The sequence below is a fragment of the Simochromis diagramma genome, unplaced genomic scaffold (genome assembly GCF_900408965.1).
Source record: "Simochromis diagramma unplaced genomic scaffold, fSimDia1.1 OVJJ01000304.1, whole genome shotgun sequence".
NCBI classification, from domain to species: Eukaryota; Metazoa; Chordata; class Actinopteri; order Cichliformes; family Cichlidae; genus Simochromis; species Simochromis diagramma.
In genome coordinates, this window is record NW_024387030.1 from 5,333,153 (window position 1) to 5,346,477 (window position 13,325).

The 13,325-nt window shown below is 43.3% G+C and overlaps 1 protein-coding gene across 14 annotated transcripts in view; it reads right to left on the reverse strand.

The window, feature by feature from the left end:
• The window catches only part of syne1b (spectrin repeat containing, nuclear envelope 1b), a 75,292-nt gene that overhangs the window by 22,440 nt on the left and 39,527 nt on the right, over positions 1–13,325 (reverse strand). For all 14 annotated transcript variants that reach the window (XM_040042626.1, XM_040042639.1, XM_040042640.1 and 11 more), the window contains 31 exons: positions 12,943–13,260; positions 12,531–12,686; positions 12,181–12,351; positions 11,686–12,012; positions 11,415–11,567; positions 11,031–11,198; positions 10,729–10,905; positions 10,459–10,605; positions 10,254–10,379; positions 9,766–9,942; positions 9,223–9,488; positions 6,825–8,985; positions 6,372–6,709; positions 6,123–6,267; positions 5,818–6,036; positions 5,452–5,720; positions 5,173–5,338; positions 4,820–4,975; positions 4,568–4,720; positions 4,258–4,440; positions 4,024–4,161; positions 3,614–3,799; positions 3,332–3,454; positions 3,029–3,211; positions 2,636–2,779; positions 2,254–2,442; positions 1,872–2,012; positions 1,595–1,708; positions 1,225–1,386; positions 822–1,016; positions 519–695 (listed from right to left, as the gene is read on the reverse strand). In XM_040042626.1, coding sequence (XP_039898560.1) covers positions 519–695; positions 822–1,016; positions 1,225–1,386; positions 1,595–1,708; positions 1,872–2,012; positions 2,254–2,442; positions 2,636–2,779; positions 3,029–3,211; positions 3,332–3,454; positions 3,614–3,799; positions 4,024–4,161; positions 4,258–4,440; positions 4,568–4,720; positions 4,820–4,975; positions 5,173–5,338; positions 5,452–5,720; positions 5,818–6,036; positions 6,123–6,267; positions 6,372–6,709; positions 6,825–8,985; positions 9,223–9,488; positions 9,766–9,942; positions 10,254–10,379; positions 10,459–10,605; positions 10,729–10,905; positions 11,031–11,198; positions 11,415–11,567; positions 11,686–12,012; positions 12,181–12,351; positions 12,531–12,686; positions 12,943–13,260 — 7,728 coding nt within the window. The remainder of the gene's footprint in view (positions 1–518; positions 696–821; positions 1,017–1,224; positions 1,387–1,594; positions 1,709–1,871; positions 2,013–2,253; positions 2,443–2,635; positions 2,780–3,028; positions 3,212–3,331; positions 3,455–3,613; positions 3,800–4,023; positions 4,162–4,257; positions 4,441–4,567; positions 4,721–4,819; positions 4,976–5,172; positions 5,339–5,451; positions 5,721–5,817; positions 6,037–6,122; positions 6,268–6,371; positions 6,710–6,824; positions 8,986–9,222; positions 9,489–9,765; positions 9,943–10,253; positions 10,380–10,458; positions 10,606–10,728; positions 10,906–11,030; positions 11,199–11,414; positions 11,568–11,685; positions 12,013–12,180; positions 12,352–12,530; positions 12,687–12,942; positions 13,261–13,325) is intronic.

A 13,325-nucleotide genomic window follows, 5' to 3' on the forward strand; every position in this document is an offset into this window, starting at 1 on the left:
TATCCTACACTCCCTGTACTCTAGGATTCCCCTACTTGGATATTCTAGCAGCTTTGTCCCGAGCACCAATCCAGGTAGCGAGCTCTGACTACACAGCCCTAGGCTTCTAACATGCCCCTGTCGCACAGAGAAATCTGCATAATCTGCTTAAGACTAGTGCTACAGTCACTTAGGTCCAGCCATGTGAAGGTCCCTATTACTCCTCTAATACGCTTGTTTACTCACTGAAAGGCCCCTGACCCCCTGAAATGATCCATGTGTAATAAGGACAAAATACTGAAAGATGAGACGTAGGTAAATAATCCACTGACAAATCTGATTTGCACTAGTGTGCTCAGAAAAAAATCCCTGAGCATCTAAAAAGTAATCCCAGACATCCACCTGTCATTTCTGAAAATTTCCTGTGACATGCATTATTAATTAACCCCACATTTATATTCACAAATCCATTAATATTCTCAAGTACAGCAGTGTTTGAGGTTGCATTACTGCGGGTGAACAGCAGGGGGAACTCTTACTTGACATTCAGCCAGTTGATTCTCCATATCTGTCTCCTCTGGAAGTTTAGGTTCCAGGAGGGACATTACAGCACTGCGCATTTTGCCCAACCACTGGTCCAGTTCATCTGCCTGGGTGTGATAGAGCTGTACGGCCTGTTCCTGAAGCTGACCCTCCAGGCGGTCACTGACACGCTCCTGAAGGATGCCACATCCAATTTGAGTTATTATAACAACTTTCTAAGTTGGTATTCGAGAAATAAAGTTTGATTAAATAATAAAACAACTATTTCTACTATTTGATATGATTTTCGCAAAAAATACCTCTAATAATTGTTGTTTCCCCGAGGCTTTCATGTGGATGGTGGCCATCCTCTCAGCTAACACAGCAAGGGAGGACTGCATGGCCAGCTGGTCAGCCATGTCTGAGTCCACAGCATCAGTGGCCAAATCTTCCGTGAAGCTTGTCTGCAGCCGGTCTATTTCTTCCTGCGCACTCTGAATCTCTTCTATCAGACCCTTTACAAAACAACCAAAAGTTAGCCTACTCGGTTTACAAGCAAGAACTGAGATAGTGATGTAATGTTTACACAAAATACCATAATCCTATAAAAATAATACTAAAGATTCAAAACAAGGTGATAAATACATATTCGACAAGTCTGACTTTCCTCAACTCAGCTCTCTAATCTTCACGATATGCAAGCCCTTTCTGTATGTGACAAACCTTATGTGCCTTTATGTGGCTATCCGGACTTTTATCTCCCTCCAGAGGCTCACTGAGTTTGGCTTCTAACGCCTCCATCTTAGAAGAGATTGATTGGAGTGAACCCTGGTAATGCTGCTGCTTCTCGAGAGCTTCATACAAAGATCTCTGCTTCTCACTGATCTGTAAGACAAAGCAGAGTATAAAAAAGGTCTGAAATACCATTGATATACTAATAATGATAACCATTAACAAGGAATAATCAAATACCAAATTCATAACATTGTTTCAAGTTGCTGAAAATAGTGTTTTATTAAAAAATGTTCAAATCTACGTGCTCGTAATCGACATTTTTTATTAAAAAAGCATGAAGATGAAGACTTTCACATACCACATTCTTTAAACTCTCCCAGGAGCGCTGCAGGTCATCTAAGTTGGCCACAGACTCAAAGGTTGGGTCATACAGTTCTTGAATGGGAGCTCTTGTGAGTGTCCCTCGTCCCATCTAAAGGGAGATTTAAAGGGTATCATCAGAAGTTACGTTATTAAATGGATAGTAACCAGACAGAAATACTTACACGAAGATGCAAATCTAATGTCATCTACACTACACAAGAGAATCTTTTTCCTCAACAACTTTGAACAAAAAGAAGAGAGAAGGCTGAAACCTTGGTTACAGTTGCTTCAGTGTGAGTTATGGGAGAAGGAGAACGGCACACAGGAGGAGAAGAGATCTCGCTGTTAGTGCCCTCCTCACCAGACTCCTCAGTTACAGGTGACAGCAGGGTGTGACAGCGTCCAGCTGTCATCTGGCACACCATGCAGGAAAACAGAAGAGCAGACATGCAAGGTAAATCGGAAAAGATGATGCACAGGCAAGGCGTAGATAAACGTAAAAGCTCCACAATAGACCTGTCAGGAGCGAATTAAAGAAAAATATCCAGGCTATGCTAAAGCTTTAAACAGTAGAATAGGTCAACATATTTGTTTATTATCCAGCACAAACTTTATAGCCATCAGCACATTATGTTGTGCATGATGTTCTCTTACCACGACAGCTTGAGCTGCAGATTTCTTTGATTTCTCCCCATCCATCTCCTGGAGATCCTCAGGCAGACCCTCTACATCAGTCACTGTCAGGAGCATGGTGGCGTGCTTGGCCTTCACTGCCAGCATTTTGCATTTTGAGTTGAGCGAGGCGATTTGCTCCTGGTAACCTTTGATCTTTTGGGCAAGTTCCTAGTCAAAAATACAAAATACATACAGACGTTATGGGTTACATATAAAGCTCAGTATGAAAGACAAGCAGATATCAGGATTTTTTTAATCAAAATAACAAATACAGCAGTGAATACAGCACATGTTCACACAGTAGGCTCCTGTTTTTCTTAAGAAGAAAGACGGGCAAAGTGAAAGAGTTAAAGTACTGTACTTCATGGTGTAGGATCTGGGCTTGCAGTTCCTGGATGTTGTTGGTGGGGATTGGTCTGTCCTGAATGACCCGGTGCGCTTCCTCTATCAGCCCCTGTAGATCTCTGACTTCCTGTTCATACTGCTCGTACTGCACCACTGCCTCCTGAAAAAAGTGAAGTGAAATAAGTTTTAATATTACATAATTCGTTAAATCTCAGAATGTAAAAAGAGTAAACTTTTCAAATCCAGTGCGTATTAAAAATTGAAAGAAACTTTGGTTACAACTTTGAAAGGACTCAAAACACACCTTAAAGGTGTCAAGTAACTTTCTATCAGTACCCAGCATTGTTGCATATTTTCTGTGAATACAGTGTTGACGTTATTGTGCTGCAGCAGCAGCATCCCCCTGTACCTGTAAGATGTTGCACTGCTGAATGGCTACATGCTGCAAGTGACTGGCTTCTTGCTGCAGGCGCAGAGCTGTGCGACAGATAGCAAGGTTAGGCATCACCTCCTCTGGGACCTGCAGTGCACTCTGACACAGCTGCACGGCCTGAACCTGCTGCTTGAAGCTCTCCATATCCGCCAGCAGACGCTGTAAAAATGTAAAGTTAATATTGCATGAAAATGTTTAAAATACACAAGATGAAAAGTGAACATTTGAGGCTCTTTATTAACAATAAATAAATAAAAGGCATTCATATTTTTTGGTTACCTGTCTCTGAGCCAGCTGTTCTTTGAGGCTCTGGCGTGCCAACTCTGGTGAAGTCAGTGTAGCTTGGACCTGCTCCAGAGCAACATGGAGGGCCTTCACTTCATACTCCAGGGCTTCCATACTCTGAAGACAGACGTCCATAAGATAATTTTCACAAAGTGCTACGAGTATTAATGCTCCTTTGGGTAAATTCTACTAGTAAAACATGATTTTAAACTAAAATAGAGATTATCAAAAATCTTAACAAGTGAAACAAAAACAAAATCTTTTATTTTTCTGTACCTTGTCTGCATCCTGCAGACTCTGCAGTCGTGTCTTGATGCTTTGCTGAAGCTCCTCGGTGTGTCGACTGAGCTCACAAACCTGCTGGCTCATAGACTCGACCTGCAGCACCTCAGATAGAAGCTCTACTTTCTCTGCCATGGATTCAAGGTCCCCGTGGAGCTCTCGAGACTCACGCAGGACAGCCTGAGTACAGAAAGAGAAAGGTTAGTGGTACGGTGTCCAGAAGGTCACAGCATTGTTTCGTACAACAGCTAACTTTGCCATAGACAAAAAAACAGAACCCATTTATGACTAAATGTGAGCACGTTTACGTGTATATGCATCAATCCAGCTCAAGCCATGTCCACCCATTTAGATTTTGCTTTTTTAGAGAGACTAATAACACTTTAAAAAACACGCCAACTCACCTGGTACATCCGTATCTGTTCCTGCAGATGAACAGAGGAGTTCCAGATGATGTTTGCCCTCACCAGGCTTTTGGCTTTTTCTGACCACCTCACAATGAAGTCCAGCATCTCATTATACTCATCTAAATAACAGACAGCCTGAAAAGCCACAATAAGAAAATGTAAACTCTCTTTACCTTTATTACTATGTTGGACTTATATAACTTATTGTTATATAAAGGTTTACAAACAAACCTTTTTGAGCCAGTTGTTTCTACAGTCTGCTAGTCTTGATGTGTGATGATGCATTTCTGACAGCTTGCTGATGGCATCACTTAGCTGTTTGGCCAGCAGGGGGTTTCTGCGGCCAAACTCTTGTACAGCTGCATCGAGCTCTGCAAGAGTGCGACCGCAGGTATCCAAGTCTTCAAAAAGACTCTGAGAAAAAAAATCGGTGCATAAAAGTTTATATCAATCATTGTTCTCAATGAAAAAAAGTGTAATTTTAGAGTTTCCTTTATCAACAACACATAAAATACAATCAAACACAAAGTAAGCATTCTACCTTGACCTCTTCTTTGGCATGATCAACATCAGGAGATTTTTCCTTAAATTTAGTGGAGATGGCTTTGAGTTTCTCTGACATGTCATGGATTCTGGAGCTGAAGTCCTCCTTTATTTCTCTGGTTTTCTGATTTTCTCTCTCCTTGGAAAGAACCTGGAAAATAGATGAGAAAAGAAGTGACAAATGCTACAAATATGGCCGATGCCCATTGATGTCTAGTTTATATTCAGGGCTGTGTGTGTTGTAGAGTACCTGATCCTCAATAGCACCCAGAGCAAGTGAGACCTCTGCTAGCTGCATGGAGATTTCTGAAGGGAGTATAGTGTAGAGGTCCAGGTACTTGCTCTGTTGTTGCTCTGCTAATTTATCCACATTCTGACGATAAGTGATCACATCTCCATGCACAACCTATGCGCAATAAAGAGAAGACCTATTTAGCCTTTTTTGGCATCAAACACTTTCACTGATATTGGCCATTAGAGAACAGAATATTTTGGAGACTTAGTCGAGGTATAGTGTGAGCAACAGTGTTCTTTTCAGACATATTTAATTCACAAATTGGACATTTCTCTGTGTAGACGACAGATTTTAGATGGCAGATATACCTCAAGCTCCTGCAACAGAGAATCAATGTCTGGAGTGGGATTGAGAAGAAGTTCCCTGGTCTCCTGTATCCAGGCTTTTACAACACTAAGTTCCTTCTCCACTTCCTCTCTGTCCCTCAGCTCCTGAGCTGCCTGAGCTCTTTTGGTCCTGGACTGTGTCAAAAGGCTGAAGACAAATAGATAATTAATTCATCTTATATTCTGAACAGCAACATAGATCGCACTTTTTCATCTCTGATCGCTACAGATGGACTTGTTTAAAGTTTCTCATCCTCCTACCTTTCCATTCGGTCTTGTACAGCTCTGATCTCCTTCAGGCTGGGCAGCTCATCTTGTCCATTTGTTGGTGAAGGCACTTCCACATCATGCAGCAGACTGAGTGCGTACTGGCGCAGCAGCATCAGGGAGGACAGTTCCCGCTCCAAGTCTTGGCTCAACAAGTCATGCTGGTCTAACAGAGACTGCAGAGTGGCTTTGGAAGCCTTCTCCACAGCACTGTCAGGGAAACGACTTTGGAGCTCATCGCAGACCGCTTTAACCTTCACCATCTATATAAAGAAACATATTTATAGATGTTTTCTACTGCAAATCTTTATTTTTCCATACTTAGCAAAATATTATTTCTCCCCATTGGCTGCAGTGTACCTTCTCTCTGAAAGTCCTCCATTCCTGTGCGGTGTCCTCAAGTACTCTCTCCCGTCCCCGTGCTACACTGCGTAATCGTGTCCACCGCTGCCACACGGTGGTCATGGAGCGACTGATGGTGGCCTTGCTGGCGTCACTCCCCACCAGCTCCAGCTGAGCTGCCTGTTCCTCTAAACCACTCAGCTTCTCTTGGAAGCCATTCACCAGAGATACAAGGGACTGAAAAAATTGAAAGAATGTCAGTAGCATGAAGCATTCACAGAAGCACCACCTATTGAATAAAATAATATTATAGGCTATCATACTCTGTGACTGCCTAGCTTGTCTTCAGCCTCTTGGCTTGTGGCTGCCTTTGCAGTAGAAAATTCAGTCAGTTTCTTCTCAGCCTCATTCATAAGCTCAATGACAGTCTGCCTTGCTTCCTGGTATGACTTCCACTGGGCCACACAGCTGAGAAAAACAGAATATATTCAAGTATAAAGTACCACTATAAAAGACCAACAATAAACTGCAGATAAAGGGCAGATTGCATGATCGGACTCTTTTCTTATTACCTGTGAAGGACTTCCTGGTGACACTGGAGCTGATCTCGAACCTCCACGCCTCTCTGCTTTGCCGACTCCACACTCACCCGTAGCTGCTCTTTAGCAGTAGGGTTGACCAGTTTCTCCAGCTGAGGAAGGAGGGTTTGCAGTTCCTCTAGGTGGCTGAGAAACTCCTGCTCTGTGGCCATGATATCTGCCTGCTGCCTCAGACACTCTTCATAGTTCTCCACATCCACACCCAAGCTAGCTTGCTGCAGGAAAGATACGGCATCTTCGAGCCACTCGCACGCTGCTTGCATCCTGAAGTGGTATTTCTGACACAACACCAAGGCTTCCTCCAGAGTAATCTTAATCAAAAAAAAATCAAATGAGAAAAATATGAAAAGGAAACGTCGATCTAATTCACTGAACAGCTAACAACTTCAAAAATGAAACATTTACATTCACTAAAGATGTTCCCACCTGTTTGGCAGTCAGTGCCTTCTGAACATCTGCCTGTAGCTTTGCCATTTCTTCAAGACTTGTATCTACGTGGGCTGGGACAAGCTCATTGGCACTGATAAACTCCTGCTTTTCCCTGCTGCTGAGAGCAGCCACAATTCTCAGCCTGGACTGCACTTCTTCTTGCATGATTTGCTGCTTCCTGATCTCCTCCTGGACCTTCTCCACCCTGACATCCACAATCACAGCACAGTCAAGATCATCCCTGACTAGCTGCAGCCAGTCCAGGGTCCTTTTCATCTCCGTCTCAAAGTCTTTGCTTTGGATAAACCTGTTCTCACATTCTTCGATCAGCTCCCCTACTGCAGCTTGTAAGGACTGCAGCTCCTCTTGCCAGAGCACCACTTGCTCTTTCGAGGCATCATGGGCTGCTTGGTCCACACGAGGAGCAAGAGTGTCCATCTGCTCCATGAGTCTTGACAAATGAGAGTTGGCGCTCTGGAGACTCCCTGCCAGAGCATGGTAGTTCTTTAGCCTCTCCTCAGCAGACTGCGTCTCTGCATTCACTTTAACCAGCTGCTCTTTTGTGGCCTTTAACTCAGAGTCAACCTGCATAGCCATCGCCTTGTGGTCCTCAAACGACTCCAAGGTTTCGTCCAGATGCTCCACTTTCTGTTCCACCAACCTCTTCAGTCCATTGTACAGGCTCACGAGCTGGGTCATTTCCTCCGGGCGCCACGGCTGGCCAGTGCTACGAAATCCCTCTTTCTTCTGGTTCAGTTCACTCACTGCTAGACCCAGGTTGCTCAGATCTTTCTGAATTGCTTTGTAATCACTCTGTAGGCTGACAACTTCTTCTGTTTGCAAGCCTACCGGCTGAGTCCCCAGATTATTATACTGTTCCTCAAGTTCTTTCAGTGCTTTGTGAGTGATATCTATGAAAGACTTGTACTCGTTCCTTGTAATAATGGCCTGCTGGATTTTCTCCTGTTTCTCTTTGGCTAGTGCTAATATGCTGTTATACTGCTGAGGAAGGGTGTTAAGTTTTTCATCTAAATAGCAGTGGTCAACTTCATTCAGAGTCGGCAATATTTCCTGGCCAGCTCTTTGGACAATTAGGAGGAGGTTCTCATACTCAATTGCCTGCTCAACTATTTGTTGATACTTCAGCAACTGTGCTTCCAGTTCAGCATCTCCAACCATCAAGTTTATTTCAGGAAAGGTGACTATATCAGCTTGCTTCAACCACTGGCATATTTTCTCTAAATCAGCCTTGAAATACTTCCTAGAGATAAGCACTTTTTCAAGTTCTTGAAGTTTCTGGCCACATCTATGAAGGGTTTTGTCAAAGATACTTTGCAGCTCCTGCAGCTTTGTGAGAATCTCATTCCTTTCTTCCTCACTCGCATCCCTCATCAGGTCTCTCCCCTGAGACCAGAGGGATGTCAGCTCGCTCTGATAGGCCTTCAGACTGCTCTGGATGTTGCGACAGGTTCTGACCTGCTTGGCTAGGTCATCAGGTAACAAAGCAATGTACTCTTCTGCCTGAGCCTTCTTCTCATTCTGTTGGACCCAGGAGATGGACTGACTTACAGCCATCAGGAACTGTGTCCTCTCAGTAAAAGCTTTGCTGAGGTGTTTTCTGCGCTGCGTCACCTTCACACTCAAAGATTCTACCTCAGATTGTGTGTCGGAAATCAGCTGCTGCAGATGCTGTCGTTCACTGAGGCCCAGCCGCGCTAACACCCTGTCAGCGTCGGCCATGGCCTGAGCCAGGAGGAGCTGCTTCACCTCCAACTCACTGCAGATGCTCAGGTGATCAAAGAGAAAGCTCTGAGCTAGCTCAGGAGGAGGACTCATTTTCATGGCCTCAGACAGGGCAGGCTGCTGCTCTTCAGCCCAATCTCGAGCCTCTTTCAGGCGGGCCTCCACTTGATGCATATCCTCTAGGGTCACGACTGAGTCTTGGATTTTTCTTTCAATTAGGTTTTGCATCTGAGACCACCGCTGCTCAAAGTGGCTGATCTGCTCTTTAACCAGCTCTTTGTCATCCAAGTTCAAATGCTGGATGACTTTCTGTTTCTGATCCTTGAGGTCCTCAAGAGTGCCTTTTTGCTCTTCAAGAGTTATTGCAAGCTTCCTCAAGGCCTCCAAATGCTGAGATGAACTTTCGGCATCCGTTCTGTGAACACACACACACAAAAAAACATTTCCTTAAATTTGTGGACACATAAAGATTACATTTTCTTGATTACGGAGCTGAAATTCAACTCTAGGAAAAAAACTCTATTTTTGATGAACAATTATTCTTGACAGTTTCTGCCCAGAAGACAATATTTACCTCCCAAGTTAAATGTAAATTTAATTTTCAAAAGCTGTGTTATTCCTGAATTGAAGTATAGTTCATATAAAAACACACCTGGCCAAATTGTCCCACTCTTTGGACACCTGTTCAAACAGCACCTCCACTGCAGCGATACACTCATGGTATTCTTTAGACCTCTGCAGATCTTCCTCTCTCTGGCTCTGGAGCTTGTTGGCCTGGTGACAGAGCTCGAGCCAGGAATGGCTCAGACGGTCAAGCTCTGCATGCTCTGGAGACTCTTGGGCGCCTGTTAATCTGCTCACGGTCTCAGTCATCTTGGTCAGGATACTCTGTTTGGACTGAAGTTGCTGGCTGCATTCCTGAGTGAGTATAGGGGATGGTCACCGGAAATACTTCCAAATACCAAGCAGATCTCACTTTAATCCCATCAAAACCCAGGCCAAAAATGTTGCAATCACAAGGGAACAGATCAAGATTCACTGTGCTGTATGGTTAAAAAGCAAGTGAAAACATACAGTAAAACCTAATTTAGAAATATAAATACAGAAGCAAGGGATACTTGATAGTTATTATTGAAAAAGAGTAAACCTATCTGTGCATTAATGAAGGACTGATGATTATGATAGTGTATCCTACCTTGGCTTGTGACAGCATGTTTTGTGCTATCTTGGTCTCCAGCTCTGCTGGCCTTCTGGAGAGGCTGAGAAGCTGCTGCTCCATGTCCTGGAACAGGCTGGTTAGGTCTTGCTTCTGTTCCTTGATCTCTCTCCAGCCCTCTGAAAGCTCTTGAGCACTGGACATCCGTTCCTCTATCTGCACAAACACATGGTAAATCTTTCTACGGTCAGTACAATACTTGCAAGATGATTCATTTTAAAGTGTATATGTGTCTGCACTAGCACACTGCATGCCTTATTAAAGCATATACTGAGTAATTGCTTAATTAACAGCCAACTTGCTTTAGTATGCTACAATATTTTGCACTTGGTCTGAAGTTCTTCAACATACCAAAAAAATTGGTCGAGCTTATTGCAAAATAGAGTGACTATTACCTATATTATGATTATATATCCACACTTTATATCCACTTTTATGTTGCAACAGGAGGTAAAAAAGATACCGACCGTGAGTTTGACTTGCTGGACCTCCGCAGCTGTCACTCTTACGGCGTCATCGGACAGGTCGCACACAGAGCAAACCAGGTCTAGGTAAGTGCTGGCCTGCTCCTGAAGTGCTCTGTAGTGCTTCACCTGTGTTTGCAAAAGTAATAATCAAAATGAGTTATAGAAAAATAACTGAAAGACTGAAAAACTGTGCAGTGCTAAATACCTGCTTCAGTGCTTCCTGCAGACCAGATGGTCCCTGATCATTGAGCTGAAGCTCCTCTTGTACAGTAGAGAGCCACGTTTGACACTGCTGCAATGTGTCCTGGTGATTAACATGTTTCTGCAGTTCCCGATCCAGACTCTGGTAGACCTGTGGAATATGTTTTGCATTACATACTTTATCCTTCAGTTTTGATTTGCTTTCCTTTTTTTTTTTTTTTAAACAAAACACTCGAGAAACAAAAGAGTATGGTCTTTGTCTTCAATTACTCACACGTTGGGCAGTACTGCAGATTGCAGAGTAGCTATCACTGGTTCCCTGTATGTGAGCCTGGACCTGCTGACTGATCTTGGTTTGAACTTGGTCTGTACAACTGGCAACGAGACCTTCTCCCTTCTGCTTCAAGCTGGCAAGACGCTCCTCAAAACTGGCTATTTCCTCCATTATAGCCTAAAAATGATGACACAAGAGCAAAGCTGTTGAATTAAGGAAAAGCAGAGCTAACTTTGGACTACTACTTTAAACTGTAACATCAATGCTTTGAAACTTTGAACAAGAAATATGAAGTTGATTACTTTGTGTCTGGCAAGCTGTTGAGTGGCCATCTCCATACTGCTGGTCTGCATGGAGTCTGAGGTCACCAGCCTACTGGACATCTGCAGAAGCCACTTCTCAGCTTCCTGCAGCTCACTGTTGTAATCCTCATGTTCTTTCACCCACTCCACAAGGTTCTGGACCTGAGCCTGAAACACAAAAAAACCCCATTTCTGCGTATTTTTTTTAAATTACGCCTGAAAAAGTATAGGCTTTGGACCAAAGTTTGACTTTTTTAATGTTTGCTCATATATTATAATAAAAATAGCACAAGCAATGATTAAAATGTAGGATATTGGACCTATTTCACACCCTTCATTCCAAGTTATATTAGTTATATCTAAGTAGGAAACAGTTAAAAATACCTTAGCAGCCAGGCACAGATCCTGATAATCAGCCTGCAACCTTCTCATGTTTTCGCTGATAGTTGGATCGTTTACTGTATCAAGCAGTGCCTCTCCTTTCTCAGTGACAGATTTCACTGCTGACTCATGAGACTGGACTGTCTGCTGGATGGTCTGTGTGCATAACAAGGAAGAAACATATTGCATGTAAATCAAGCAGTTGTCTCTTTCTCTTTCAAGTTCATTCTCTCACTGGTGCAAAGCTAAAAAGGATCTAGCGGTATGAAGTTACCTTGTACTTTGCCAGCTGAGCCTTCTTCTGGTAAAGTTCAGCTTTAGGCTCTACATTTGATGCTAAAAGGTTCTTGGTCTCCATCACCCACTGGGCCTGGGCCTTGTACTTATCCATAAAGTCTTTGGAGAGGGAGATGCACTTCTCAAGGGAGCTATGCTCTGTGCGCAGAGCTGCCATAAGTTCCTCAAGCTGGAAGAGTCGTGTGCCCACCTCCTCTTTGAGCTGCTCAGCTTCAGGCTCTTCCAAGAATGCCATTGCTCGCTCTGTCTTCTCCCTCATTGCCTTTAAGTAAATGTGACCCTGCTCCATGTCAGCCTGAAGAGCCTGAAATGACATGGGCTAGCATGAGTGATCGATGTCTCTATTGTGACATAATACTTCCAGCGTAAACAGGCTTTAGAAAAAAACAAATTCATTTCTGTATTAGGTCTAATCCTGTGAACGTCTTTATAGATAGTATAAGCAGAAGAGATGCTATTTAATAAACTATACCTCTAGTTTCTTCATCTTTCTCTCCATGGCAAAGCGGTCCACTATATCAACACTTATAGCCACAGTGCTGAAGTTATTCTGAGCTGTGCTGAGCCAGTCTGAGAAGGTCGTGAAAACACACTGTGCCTCTTCGATGCAAGACACCTCTTCCTGGAGCTGTTTGATAGTCTCCTGCAAAGTAAAAAAAAGAAGTAAACATAACAAAGAAAAAGTTAAAGAGGAGGCAAAAGCTTAGGGTAACTTAAACTAATCAAATCTTATGATTATCAGTCTAAACATAAATTCACAATGTCAATAAAGGCATAGTAATATTTGCAGTTCCAGTGACGTTGTGTTCAAAATCACGTTACCAGTAAATGCAGAAGCAGGGCGTGGTAGCGGGCTGTGATCTGGGTGGCTCTGGTACTGATCCTGCTGCTAATATGTGTCTCATCAAGAACCTGCTGAGCCAAAAGACTCAGGCCCTCCATTTCTTCTTGATAAACCAGCACTTCCTCCTGCCAGCTCTAATTAAAGAAGCATGCTATTAATGTCAGGACCAGACTTGGATAATTCGATTTTATTATATTCATTACTTGACTGCAGAGCAAATTAATTTCTTCAACATTCAGCCATGAAAACTAGAAAACCTAAATGACCTGATAGAGGAGACAATGAGTGACACAATAATATGAGCAACTAATTATTTACAAATAACACTGCAGATCTGTACAACTCAGAAAAGATTGTCACAAGTCTACCTTTTGTGTATACTACACTAACCTTTATGAGCTGAAGCTGAGCATCTTTAGTGGCACGGTCAGATCGCCGATGACTACGCAGTTGTGCTTTGGTCTCCATGCCCTTTAGCCAGCTGTCAAGACGCTGGAACTTCTGCTCCATCTGCCGAAGTTTGGCTAGAGCACTGTTGAGCTGGGCTCGGGTGTCTGATAGCCGGGCCTGGTAAAGCCGCCACTCTTGCTGAAGGGTCTCTAGAGCTCTGTCTTCTAGCTGAGGCAAGCCCCAGGGAATGACCAGCTCTCGACTCACCAGTAGAGTGTTTAGTAAAGCCTGGCCCTCTGTGCAGTGAAGCTGTAGTTCCTGTAATTGTATAAACGCTTGCTTTCACATAATATACTCCATGCTAGTGTTTTCTAACCATTTAA